This window comes from Syngnathoides biaculeatus, chromosome 9 (genome assembly GCF_019802595.1).
Source record: "Syngnathoides biaculeatus isolate LvHL_M chromosome 9, ASM1980259v1, whole genome shotgun sequence".
Classification (NCBI taxonomy): domain Eukaryota; kingdom Metazoa; phylum Chordata; class Actinopteri; order Syngnathiformes; family Syngnathidae; genus Syngnathoides; species Syngnathoides biaculeatus.
In genome coordinates, this window is record NC_084648.1 from 14,251,636 (window position 1) to 14,265,771 (window position 14,136).

Below are 14,136 nucleotides of genomic sequence, written 5' to 3' on the forward strand. Positions count from 1 at the left end.
TTTTGGTATGATATGCCACTGCTGGAGTTGAGTGAAAAAAATAACAATAATAATATCTTTGGGAGGTGCTATACAGTACAGGTTTTGAAATTAAAAAAAAATACCCTCCAAGTTTCAGCAGGGTATCAATCATTTTCAGCCCAGGTGACGGTCCTTACGGTACCATGTGAAGTAGTGCAAAGATGTACACAATCAAAAACTAACACACTCGGGAACAATTTTTTTCAGCGAGCCATCACCACCCCCTGAACTTTCATTGTCATGACCAAGACAAGGCCACTGCTAAAAGGGGCGTGGCCACGCCACTGGTCTGGGCGGTGTCACCTGTCACTTTCTCATTGGGACTCTAATTAGACAGGCATTTACGTTTTTGTCACTGGCATTTGCCAGTTCGTTGCCTTGCGTTAGTGAGTTGCATTCATTGCCTGTGGGACTCTCCACATCTATGTGTAAGTTAGAGTATTGCTAGTCACAGTGATTCTGTGCCCTTTTGTCTGATCATGTCCTGTTGAGTTGTTAGTTTGCTCCATTGTCATCGGACCTTGCTGCATGTCTTTTTGAAGCCCCCCTAACCTTTCGTTTCTGTGCCTCTGCCTTGTTGGACTGCTACACCGGTTTCCGGAATGAACTACATTGATCATCATGCCTCTGCCTCGAAGTCCTGCATTTGGGTTGGGTTCGTGACATTCATCTTCCATCTCGCTGTGCTATGAATGCAAAGGCACGCCGATGTCAATTTGTTTTTTCGCAGTACTTTTCATGCACTCTGTTTTACACGTGTACTTTTAATTTGTCTTCTTATTTCTAGATTGCTTTTTATGTATGCACCGAGGCGGGAGAGGCTCTCCAATGCCATTGTACAGTCGTATGATGACAATAAATGGCTTTCGTTCATTCAAGTCAGACAACGCTACAGTTGGGGAATAATAAGCACAAAACACAAAGCGCTGCGAAATGTCTGCACATGCTATTATCACGCTGACAAGCAATCATGCCAGCATTGACCACTGCCGAACACACGCACACACACAAACGCGTCCATGCGTGCCTGCCATTTCTCATCTCATCTATGGCTCTCTAAGCTCCTCTCCCAGAAGAGCGATTAAGCTATTCAGCTGAGACATTCGATAACACACACACACACACACAAACACACAACAAAGCCATAGTCGAGCAAGAATTACACCCACCGTTAACCCGGCAACTCGCCCAGCACCCGATCAATGCCCCTGGACTATTATATGCATATTTGTGTGCGGGGGCGGGGGTGTAAGTGCACGTAGCACTTTCCCAGTCAATAATTGCGGCTTTCTCATGATGGCTTGCCCGACTGCCATCGGCTATTGTGTTTGCCTGACAGCGTGGCTGTCCGCGTCGGTACCTGCGATGAGGCGTGGCGGCCAATGTGTTTCGCTGGCAAACAGATGGCTACAAATCAAGGCATGCCTGAAAAAAAAAAAAAACCACACTGTACACACTGGCACCTTGACTTTTGAACCCTTCAGTGACCCCGCTCATAGGTCAAATCAATTGTATCTCAAATCAGCTTTTGCCGATGAAACGAAGGGAAATGCCATCAATCTGAGGCTGCGTTCAAATAATCACCCAAAACAGTTTTGTAATGTTTTTTTTTTTTTAAATAAAAAAAAAAAAAATAGTACTCATGATCTAGGTAAGACGTCATGGTTTGAAATCATGCATGGCACGGAAGGTTCCCCTGATTAAACCAGCACATGTCAAGGCCAGTCTTAAGTTTGCTAATGACCATTTGGATGATACAGAAGAGTCATGGGAGAAGGTTTTGTGGTCAGATCAGACCAAAATGGAACTTTTTGGTCATAATTCCACTAACCGTGTTTGGAGGAAGACGAATGATGAGTTGCATCCCGAGAACACCATCCCTACTGTGAAGCATGGGGGTGGTAGCGTCATGCTTTGGGGGTGTTTTTCTGCACATGGGACAAGACGACTGCACTGCATTAAGGACAGGATGACCGCGGCCATGTATTGTGACAATTTGGGGCGCGACCTCTTTCCCTCAGTCAGAGCATTTAAGATGGGTCGTGGCTGGGTCTTCCAACGTGACAATGACCCGAAGCACACAGCCAGCAAAACCGAGGAGTGGCTCCGTAAGAAGCATATCAAGGTTCTGGCTTGGCCCAGCCAGTCTCCAGACCTAAACCCAATAGAAAATCTTTGGAGGGAGCTGAAACTCTGTGTTTCTCACCCACAGCCTAGAAATCTGTCTGATCTAGAGAAGATCTGTGTGGAGGAGTGGGCCAAAATCCATCCTGCAGTGTGCGCAAACCTGGTGAACAACTACAGGAAATGTTTGACCTCTGTAATTGTAAACAAAGGCTACTGTACCAAATATTAACATTGGTTTTCTCAGGTGTTCAAATACTTATTTGCAGCTGTATCATATGAATAAATCGTTAAAAAAAAATCATACATTGTGATTTCCGGATTTTTCTTTTTAGATGATCGCTCTCACAGTGGACATGCACCTACGGTAAAAATTTCAGCCCCCTCCATGATTTCTAAGTGAGAAAACTTGCACTATAGCAGGGTGTTCAAATACTCATTTTATTCACCGCATGTAAAGAATGAAGCAGTGCATTCTGCTCATTCAGTGGGCATTGTGCTGCTCATTGTGGTCTGTGCACCTTGGCCTCCAGAGGGCAGTATAATACAAAGACGCACTCCACACAAAGTTGACGCTTGAACAGAAAATGTTTTTTTTTAAAGGTTTACCATTACTGCAACTTCAATGCTAGTTTCATTAGCTTGTCTTGGGTGTCCTGCTATGTGTGTTAGTACTCAACTAAAGTTTTAAAGTTTGATTCAGGTCCACAATTTCCCCCTGGCTCTTCAAGACCAAAACAGAAAACGATCAAATCATTAATGATCTAATGAAATTTGACGGCTATAAACACTTCAATTTGTTAGATGGAATCAAGCAGTTTCATTCAAATTGCTTCTGAATGGGAAATTGGGATAACATTTTTATGAAGTTTGTTTGTACTGCTTCTGATACTGCTTTCACAGACGCAAAATTTGTTTTTCCAGGTTTTATTATTTACACTTTAGGATTTGTGGGACTTTCTCAAAGTGTGGCTATAATAGAGAACATGGTGAGAATAATGTTTACCCATTAAAAAGATTTTTTTTTAGAAAATAATGTGTCTGACTTGAAAAGCACTGAAGAAGGCATTTCAGGTGTGGTAAGAATTGATCTGGTTTGTTTTTATATAATAATTGTACAGTGACCCAATGCATATACTTTGTTGAGCATTCGCAAATTTGCCAATTTTTTGGGTGGAACATCAGTCACTGTGATTTGACAGGCGCGTATGCGCCCGCGCGCCATGGCACTTGCAAATCTGCACAGTCGAGCACAAAAAAATCACGTGCATAAAATTTGTAACTAGTAGAAAAACATAGATATTGAAAGACGTCGCTTATTTTGTGTAATGTTGACCAATGTTCCCCCTGAACTGCGCCATTGCGCACTTGTCGCACACTCTGAGAATACATGAAAACCATCCATTCATCCATTTTCTTCACCGCTTATCCTCACGAGGGTCGCAGGGAGTGCTGGAGCCTATCCCAGCTGTCAACAGGCAGGAGGTGGGGGACAACCTGAACTGGTCGCCACCCAATCGCAGGGCACATTCAGACAAACAGCCACACTCACAATCACACCTTGGGGAAATTTAAGGTGTCCAATTAATGTTGAATCTTTTTGGGAGGAAACCGCAGGGCCTGGAGAAAGGCCACACAGGCACGGGGAGAACATGCAAACTCCACACAGGCGGGCCGGGATTGAACCCGGGACCTCAGAACTGTGAGGTCAACGCTTTTACCCGCTGATCCACCGTGCCACCCCACATGAAAACCGATCCAGCGAAGTGAACCAAAGCCTGACGGTCTCTGCTGCTCAGCCTACTTTTACTTCCTAGTTTACCTGACACCACCCCCCTCTGCTCTTAAAGGGCTACACTCATAAATACAAACAGAACACACAACTGCAACTTTATATCTGCGAGCATGACTGGTGGACCACACCCGTAACTCTATATCTGCGGGCATGACTGTCCACACCCGGACATTTTTCATATGCGAGTGACTGAACATATTCTTCATTATTCGCTGTTGCTGTCCTCAGGCCAAAGCTTAATATAAAAATATTCCTATGCCGTTATTTTGTGGCATGTTGGCACCAAGCCTCGATGTTGAAGTGAGGGGAGGAGCTTTCTTTAGTCAGGTCGGAAAAAATGTGCTTTTCTGCCATTTTGTGGACTCTCTAGGCAATTATAACCCTTTTAGAGTGATCATACTTTGAATTAGCTGCAGATTTTCGCTCTTAGCGGCAGGACTCTCATAATTCCTCGTGAGCAGCGGACAGATTTTGTAACTCTTAAGGTGATGAATTGGATATCATTTGTATATATCAACAAAAATAATTCAGATCTGAGACACGCTCACCAAGGCCTTCAAATATGAGACTTCAGAAAAATATGGTGTCTGTGTGCACACTCACTGTCCTCATGCGTTTGCAGCATGGCGGGCGGGCTGCGTGGCCCGTCTCCGGGTGTTGTAAAACACAGGATCGAGCCGAAGTACCAGGTGAACTTCCTCAATCCGCCGACCAGGCCCGTGTGGCGTGAGCTGGGGTAGTCCGGGGTGATGGTCACCACCGTGACGTCCTCCGGAGCCTGCTCCGGCCAGACCAGAAGCTACGGTGGGGAAAGTGAAAATGTTAATATTTAACGTTCATTTAGACTGACATAAAAATGTGATTTTTTTTTTTCCAGTGAATCGCATCTGTCTACCTGCCGGGCGACTGACAGCGAATTAGCCGACGGTTCGATCCCTCCCCAAGTGAACATAGCATTGTAATGGAAATCTAAATGATGTATTAATGCTATATCGCTGCCGGGCGAGCATTTACATTTGTCAGCGGGATGCCCGGTCGTCGTGCAAATCAGAGCGGCGAGTAATTTCTTCCGAGGTGCAAAGCATTGTGTTCACAGCGTGTCGCGATATCTTAATTACATTTTTCAGGTGTGAACGCTCAACGATTACGCAAAAAAAAAACAGAGTTGATAAGGCAAAACTAGCACGTACTGTCAATAATAAGCCGGGGTTCCTCGCACTGCACTACACTGCGCTCCGTTAGATTCTGTCTTATTACAGCGTGGCTTCCTTTAACAAATCTCTTTGAAAGCCAAATGATTAATTATGAGCTACCGAGTCCTCAGCTGCCAGCGCGTCGATAATTTTAATCCCAAAACATCAATATCTGCTATCGTGATAGTTTTGATTACACTGCTAGATAGCGTCATCTGCAAAAGAGCCAGTTGGAATTCTAAAAGCAATCAATTACTTAAAGCCCAAGTGTCATCCCTACAAACCTTCTAACATAGTTATTGTCATGAAAAATACATATAACATTATTCACATATTCACATTATTCAATGTCTATACAAAAAATAAATACGAACGGAGAGCGCGTTATCCATGCGCAAACTTGGGGAAATCTCATTTGACATCCAAGTGGTCGCCATATTGGCTGCATCTTCTGTCCGTGATGTCACACTGTGACATTTGCGATTGAAAACACGCTGTGACCCCCACTATGGGAGACGAACACGCCCCTTCATGGAACATGGACATGGAAGCTCTTTTCGAAGGAGAGAACATCTCACAACGGAGTGAAGTGACTGGGGCAATATTACCCTATCGTTTCGAGCCATATTTAGATGATATGCGGATTATGGCCAAACCGCCTCTTCGTCCGACCCACTTCCGCGCGGTGGTGATAAAAACAACGCGGCCCACGAGTGACAATGACGCCATGGCCAAACCGCCTCCACGCGGTGGATCATCTCCACCGCAGCATGGCGCCGTGACGAGCTGCCCCAGCTCAGTGCCGGAATGAGCCACCCCGGCTGAAGCCGTGATCGCGGCGGACGAGGCTTGGCTTCGGCGGTGGCTCGTCCGAAGCCATGCTCGGCGCCGATGGGTAGATCGACACATTTAGCACCCCTCACTTGGGCGTGCGGATCTTTTGTTACACTCTGAGAGGATTACATCCCTCTGCCACAAACTATTATTTGCCGGGGGGGGAAGCTCCTTTCTCCTCCTGCACGCGGCTGAACCACCTTCGCCGGCGAGCCTGACGCATTTTGGCTAACACGAAGGAACAACGAGCTACATTCCAGCAGGTAAAAGTAGTATAAACAGACGGAATCGCTTGAATGCGCTACTGCCCACTTCCTGCTTCTTCTCGAAAACAGATCCGTCGAGAGGATTTTCATGGGGGGAGTGACAAAAAGCCATGTGGTGTGGTGAAAAAAACGGATGGGTCCTTTCCGGCTGCCTTTTTTTCCATTCATAACATCGTAAAAATCATGCATTTCATGATGGTAGCACTTGAATGTTTGACAGAGACGGATGGATACAGTGTGGTACCTTGGCTGGAAGCTTAATTTGTATTGCGTAAAAAGTATTCAACAAATGCCCGAAAGTGCATTGGCGACTGTGGTGCTCCTTATTTTTTTTCCATTTCACTTGAGTGGAGGTGTAGCTTGACCTTGCCTTAACCAGATGTCTCAAAGTCTTAAAAATTTAATGGATGGCTCTCTAGTTTTAAAATTGTACCTTCAATTTTATGAATACGTTGTTTTAATTTTGTTTGAGAGACTTGTTCAATCGAAAAATGACAACATATATGTAACTCAACTTCCCATAACTTAATGCATTTTTGTTCTTAAAATGGACCCACAATCAGCAACTTAAATGTACCGCTGACCTCCATTTTGGGTCCACACCAGTGACACCCGCTCACGGTCTAGTGGCCGGTTTCCCCGACTCCTCAGGGTGCCGCACTGCAGCCAGGCCTGCCGCGGCAAGATAAGGCCTACTATTGTCACTTATTATTGCCGTAGTACACTTTGGGCGCAGTAAAAAGAGTGCTGATTTGGCACCCTGAGCATCTGACAGGGGGAGAAAAAAAAAGCAAAACAGTGGTGGCCACTATTTACAGAGAAGAAAATAAGTATTTGAACACCCTGCTATATTGCAAGTTCTACCACTTAGAAATCATGGAGGGGGCGAAATTTTCATCATAGGTGCATGTCCACTGTGAGAGAGATCATCTAAAAAGAAAAATCCAGAAATCACAATGTATGATTTTGTCACGATTTATGTGTGTGATACAGCTGCAAATAAGTGTATCATTTATCTTCCTCCAAACACGGTTAGTGGAATTATGACCAAAAAGTTCAATTTTTGTATGATCTGACCACAACACCTTCGCCCATGACTCCTCAGTATCATTGGCAAACTTAAGATGGGCCTTGACATGTGCTGGTTTAAGCAGGGGGAACCTTCCGTGCCACGCGTGATTTCAAACCATGACGTCTTTGTGTGTTACCAACCAAGTCACCTTGGAAACGGTGGTCCCAGCTCTTTTCAGGTCATTGACCAAGTCCTGTGGTGTAGTCCTGGGCTGATTGCTCACCTTTCTCAGGATCATTGAGACCCCACGAGGTGACATCTTGCATGGGACTCCTCTCCGATTGAGATTTACCGTCATGTTTAGCTTCTTCCATTTTCTCATGATTGCTCCAACAGTGGACCTCCTTTCACCGAGCTGCTTGGCAATTTCTCCGAAGCCCTTTCCAGCCGTGTGGAGTCGTACAATTTTGTCTCTGGAGTCTTTGGACAGCTCTTTGATCTTGGCCATTTTTACAAGTTCGAGTCTTACTGATTGTATGGGTTGGACAGGTGTCTTTATGCAGCTAACGACCTCACACAAGTGCATCTGATTCAGAACAATACTTGGAATGTCTATATGAAAAAATAAATATGAGCGGAGAGCGCGTCATCCATGCGCAACGTTGCGGAAGTGTCAATCGACATCTAAGTGGTCGCCATATTAGCTCCACGTTCATTCCGTGATGTCACACTGTGACATTCGCCATTGAAATCATGCTGTGCCACCTACAATGGGAGACGAACACGCCCCTTCTGACATGGAAGCTCTTTTCGAAGAAGAGAACATCTCACAACCGAGTGAAGTGACCGGTGCAATATTAACCTATCGTTTCGAGCCACATTTAGGTGATATGCGGATCATGACCATGGAATGGAGGTGGACTTTTAAAGCCGGACTAACAGGTCTTTGAGGGTCAGAATTCTAGCTGATGGACTGGTGTTCAAATACTTATCTGCAGTTGTATCACACAAATCGTTAAAAAAAAATCATACATTGTGATTTCCGCATTTTTCTTTTTAGATTATCTCTCTCACAGTGGACATGCACCTACGACGAAAATTTCAGAGCCTTCCATGATTTCTAAGTGGGAGAACTTGCAATATAGCAGGGTGTTCAAATACTTCTTTTCTTCACTGTATTTATTTCTTAAAGAGGGCACCAAAAGGGATCGGTCCTGCAGTTGCTCTTGTGACGTGTTGATTCCGGACTAGCGATTAGCGGGGAGAGTCTGATTCATCGCAGAGTGCTTATCAAGAGCAGGTCCTCTGCTGTACGTAAATCACAGCCTTGCCATTTTTAACAGGCCACGTTCACTTTAAAAGCCTCAAAGCCACACGCCTCCCATTTTTGACTGTATTGGGGCCAAAAAAAAAAAAAAAACCCAGCACAGATGGCCCTGCTTTTCCACAGAATAATTTGTTCCTAATGGAGAGAAATTACCAATGCAATTAAGATGACTTTTTAAAAATTATGATATTCAATCTTTTAGTGCACACTGTATCCCTTTTGTGTCTGTTCTCTTTTTTCCATTATGCCTACAAGAATTTTCTATGAACCTACCGTGCATGTTTTTGAAATGTGGGAGTAAAAAATAAAAATAAATTAATAATAATAAAAAAAAGGAAATTAACATGAACCCGCAAGCACGGGGAAAACTTTCATAGTCCACACTAGGTTTGAACCTCCAACCTCGGAATTGTGAGTCAGCTGAGCAAATCTCTCTTTTTTTTCTATTGATTCAACAATTATACATTCATTCATCCATTATCTGAGCTGCATATCCTCACAAGGCTCACGGAGGTGCTGGAGCCTATTCCAACTACAGTGGTACCTCGGTTTTTGAACATGTTGGTTTTCGTACAAATCGGTTTTCGAACGAAAATTTAGAGATTTTTTGGCATTGGTTTTCGAACGAAAATCGGTATTTGAACACCCCGACCAGCTGACCCACGATGATTATTGTGCTTTTGAAAGCACCCCAGAAAAAAAAGGAAAACAAGTGTGACATTTGAAACTGTTGTTTTGCATTGCTTTTTTCTTTTGTTCCATTAACCCTACGTCTAGTTGCAAGTTAATTTCTCTTTTATGTTACGTACTTCCTGTGCAAATGAAAAACAATTTGCTTTCCCCCCCCCCCCATTATTGCTTGTTTAAAGTTATTCTGCACTTTTGTTGTTAAAAAAAAGTTTTAAAAGGCTGGCGGGCGAGTCGCTACAGATTCAGCAATGCACTCCCAGCCTAGTGTACTGTACTAGGCTAAAGCATACATTTCAAGCAAAAAATGAATATATTTCTTAAATGATTTAATTTTATAAAATATTTAAACTATATATAATGTATTTCTACTATGCAGTTTATTATCTGGAAAAGCTAAAAACAAAATCGCTTAAAAAATTATTTTTTAGGCTTGGAACGCATTATTTCATTTTCCATTCATTGTAATGGAAAAACGTGCTTTGGTTTTTGAAACTTTTGGTTTTCAACCAGCCTTGTGGAACGGATTGTGTTCGGGGACCAAGGCACCACTGTATCTTCGCACATTCAGTAAAACCACATTTTAATCAGCGTTGCAAGCGGATACAAGCGAGCACTTGCATTAAATGGAGATTAACTTGCCGAGGGCGAATAATATTGTCTTGCTACTCATATGATAGATACGCAGGTGTATGGAATGGTGATGATTTATAGCCCCGGTAAGACGGATGAGGAAAAAGAGCACAACAAACTGAGAAGTTAGATGAAGACAAGTGAAGGTAAAACTGTGCGGTTCTCTGCTTATTAGGAAGAAGTGGTGAGCGCACACAAAGTGACAAGCGCGAACTCAAACAGGTGCACTCCATAAATTAGAATATTATGGAAAACTTTCATTTAAGAGGTTCCATTGTGAAAGTTATATTGTGCATAGAGTCATGGCACACAGTCAAATCCATCCATCCATTTTCTTAGCCGTTTATCCCCACGAGGGTCGCGGGGAGCGCTGGAGCCAATCCCAGCAGTCAGCGGGCAGAAGGCGGGGTGCACCCTGAACCGGTCGCCAGCCAATCGCAGGGCACGTCGAGACAAACAGCCGCATTCACAATCACAATCACACCTAGGGGCAATTTAGAGTCTTCGATTAATGTTGCGTGTTTTTGGGATGTGGGAGGAAACCGGAGTGCCCGGAGAAAACCCACGCAGGCACGGGGAGAACATGCAAATTCCACACAGGGAGGGCTGGGATTGAACCCAGGTCCACAGAGATACACACGGTAAAATTTGTAATCATTTGCATTTAATATGAAACTTATTTCTCGACAATGTGAGCGGGTACCCTTATTAAATACGGCATGACCTGGCGTTGACCGTCGGTGACTTCAAAGTCGCCATCCCCAGCTCCGATCATTTGCGTTTAGTTCTTTGAGTCTCTCGAGTTCGGTATGTTATCCATCTGTCCATATTCTGTAGCTCTTGTCTTTAAGAGGGTTTATGGGTCAGGACGAAACCAGGACATCTGGAAAAGCTTTATTAGCAGTTATTTATTATTCTCTATATAGAGGACATCATGCATTGTCTAATAATTGCACGAATATTATCAACATCTATAACCACAAATGTTTTATGTGGCTGAGGAAGAAAGTTTTTCCCTGCAGCTTGTTTGAGTGAATGTGCAAAAAAAGTCCAAGGCAGCTTATTAAAATACGGCGTAACCTTTATGTAAAACTATAAATATTATACAAAGTTATGAGCAGCATAATTATATCCACGCCAAAAGGGGGGTAGTGGGTTACACTTGTGACCTCGGTATTATTAAAACATTGCTGCTATCGTCTTGCCTTTTAATTAAATGTCTAAATTTGGCATCCGGACAGAGTTAGACAATGACATGAAAAGTTGATGGAAGTAAACTTTTGTCGAGTCGTTTTTTTAAAGTACAGTATTTGTCTTGCACTTTGACCTCGCGGCCGCTGCGGTGGTGTGTTTTTACCTTGTATCCCTGGTTGATGCCGTTGATGAACTGCTGAGGCGGGGGGTCCCACGTGAAGCGGATGGTGGTGGAGTTGAGGGCCACCACTTCCACTTCCTGCGGCGGAGCTGTGGGAACTGCGCAAACACAAACGAACAGATTGAGCCTTGCGATGGCTCGCCGAGGCCACGAGATCGGATGCAGCACGCGCACGTCGGGAAACGGAAAGCGCGCGGCGCAAATGTGAGACGGTGACTGAGAAGATTCAATCGAAAGTCGACGATAACTTTTCCATTTAAGGTGGCCGTTACTGCCCGACTTGGAAATAGTGACGGCTGGCCTCGTTGCAAAATGGCCCGACTTCTCATTAAGAAGCCCATTTTAATTTTGCATTCATGTATATTGTATAACATTGAATTAGGAGTCATGTAAAATACAGCATGGCTGATGGCAACCAAAGGAGTCATCATCATACATGAAGACCTCAGGGAAGTAGACATATTGAATTTTTTCTTTATGATCATTATGGTTCAATAACTCTTGTGACAAGATTAGGGCACCTTTTTCATGGAGCAGGTGTTGCATAAGCCCCCTTGGAATCATATTTATTGCTACTCTTCTGGTAAAAGAATCACTTTTTCTTCTGAAAACAATTTTTTTTGCAAGCATGTGCGCTCACTCTCATGAAAAACTATCCATCCATCCATCCATCCATCCATCCATCATCCATCCATCCATCCATCCATCCATCCATCCATCCATCCATCCATCCATCCATCCATCCATTTTCTTTGTCGCTTATCCTCACAAGGGTCGCGGAAAGTGCTGGAGCCTATCCCAGCTGTCATCGGGCAGGAGGAGGAGGGGTACACCCTGAAATGGTTGCCACCCAATCGCAGGGCACATCGAGATAAACGGCCACACTCACAATCACACCTCGGGGCAATTTAGAGTGTCCAATTAATTTAGCATGTTTTTGGGATGTGGGAGGAAACCGGAGTGCCGCGAGGAAACCCACACAAGCACGGGGAGAACGTGCAAACTCCACACAGGCGGGTGTGGGATCGAACCCAGGTTCTCAGAACTGAGCCCAACACTTCAACAGCTGATCCACCGTGCCGCCTGAAAAACTATCACCAGTATTTTATACCCCTCTGGAAAGTAAAATTCTTCTTCTTCTTTTCCTTTCGGCTTGTCCCGTTAGGGGTCGCCACAGCGTGTCATCTTTTGCCATCTGAGCCTATCTCCTGCATCTTCCTCTCTAACCCCAACTGCCCTCATGTCTTCCCTCACCACATCCATAAACCTTCTCTTTGGTCTTCCTCTCGCTCTTTTGCCTGGGAGCTCCATCCTCAGCATCCTTCTACCAATATACTCACTCTCTCTCTCGCCTCTGAACATGTCCAAACCATCGAAGTCTGCTCTCTCGAATCTTGTCTCCAAAACATCCAGCTTTGGCTGTCCCTCTAATGAGTTCATTTCTAATCCTATCTGACCGAGAACCTCAAAATCTTCATTTCTGCCACCTCCAGTTCTGCTTCCTGTCGTCTCTTCAGCGCCACCGTCTCTAATCCGTACATCATGGCCGGCCTCACCACTGTTTTGTAAACTTTGCCCTTCATCCCAGCAGAGACTCTTCTGTCACATAACACACCAGACACCTTTCGCCAGCTGTTCCAACCTGCTTGGACCCGTTTCTTCACTTCCTGACCACACTCTCCATTGCTCTGTATTGTTGACCCCAAGTACAGTATTTGAAGTCGTCCACCCTCGCTACCTCTTCTCCCTGTAGCCTCACTCTTCCCCCTCCACTTTTCTCATTCACGCACATATATTCTCTTTTACTTCGGCTAATCTTCATTCCTCTCCTTTCCAGTGCATGTCTCCATCTTTCCAATTGTTCCTCTGCATGCTAAAAAAATCAACTCCTGACATTTTACTTGATCAATACGAAATTGGGTGGGTGTCAGAAACTGAAGAAAAACTCCTCCAATTTGGTTTGATGCAGCCATTTATATCGAATTCCGCGGTTCATACTTCAAATTCCGACGAGGAAATTCTTCCGAATGGGCCCAATTCGGAAGAAGGCAGCCAGGTGGGCGATGGCATAAAGCAGGGCATGAGTCGGAACTTGGGCATCCGACAGTTTCAATGGCTCGGCACGACATTGGGCGGACAAGTCTCCCGTAACGGGATGCATGAAAAAGTTTCAAGAACCCGTGACCCATTTTAGGGTCGACTGACGACCGATTCAGGGATTCGAAGTGAAAAACGGCGATTCGAGGGTCCGTTCGTCACTTTTGGCATCTTTCAATTACACGTTCAATAGTTTTACATGGATGATGTTTACAAATATGACCAAATTGCTATAAAGTTTGGAATGGAGTTTTCAGCGGTACGGTAGCTCAGCTGGTAAAGCGTACCCCGCCTCTTGCCCGTTGACAGCTGGGATAGGCTCCAGCACTCCCCGCGACCCTCATGAGGATAAGTGGCAAAGAAAATGGATGGATAGATGGATATAATATACTGAGGCGGCACGGTGGATCAACTGGAAAGCGTTGGCCTCACAGTTCTGAGGTCCCTCCCGGGTTCAATCCTGGCTCCACCTGTGTGGAGTCTGCATGTTCTCCCCGGACCTGCGTGGGTTTCCTCCGGGCACTCCGGTTTCCTCCCACATCCCAAAAACATGCGACATTAATTGGACATTCTAAATTGCCTCGAGGTGTGATTGTGAGTGCAGCTGTTTGTCTCTAGGTGCCCTGAGATTGGCTGGCGACCAGTTCAGGATTTACCCCGCCTCCCGCTCGTTGACAGCTGGGATAGGCTCCAGCACTCCCAGCGACCCTTGTGAGGATAAGCGGCTAACAAAATGGAGGGATGGAAGAAGATACTGTCAGGATAAACCACC

General features: G+C 44.8%; 1 protein-coding gene across 2 annotated transcripts in view; it reads right to left on the reverse strand.

The window, feature by feature from the left end:
* Positions 1 to 14,136, reverse strand: part of sdk1b (sidekick cell adhesion molecule 1b) — a 305,535-nt gene that overhangs the window by 60,591 nt on the left and 230,808 nt on the right. For both annotated transcript variants that reach the window (XM_061829010.1, XM_061829009.1), the window contains 2 exons: positions 11,250 to 11,365; positions 4,544 to 4,739 (listed from right to left, as the gene is read on the reverse strand). In XM_061829010.1, the coding sequence (XP_061684994.1) occupies positions 4,544 to 4,739; positions 11,250 to 11,365 (312 nt within the window). The remainder of the gene's footprint in view (positions 1 to 4,543; positions 4,740 to 11,249; positions 11,366 to 14,136) is intronic.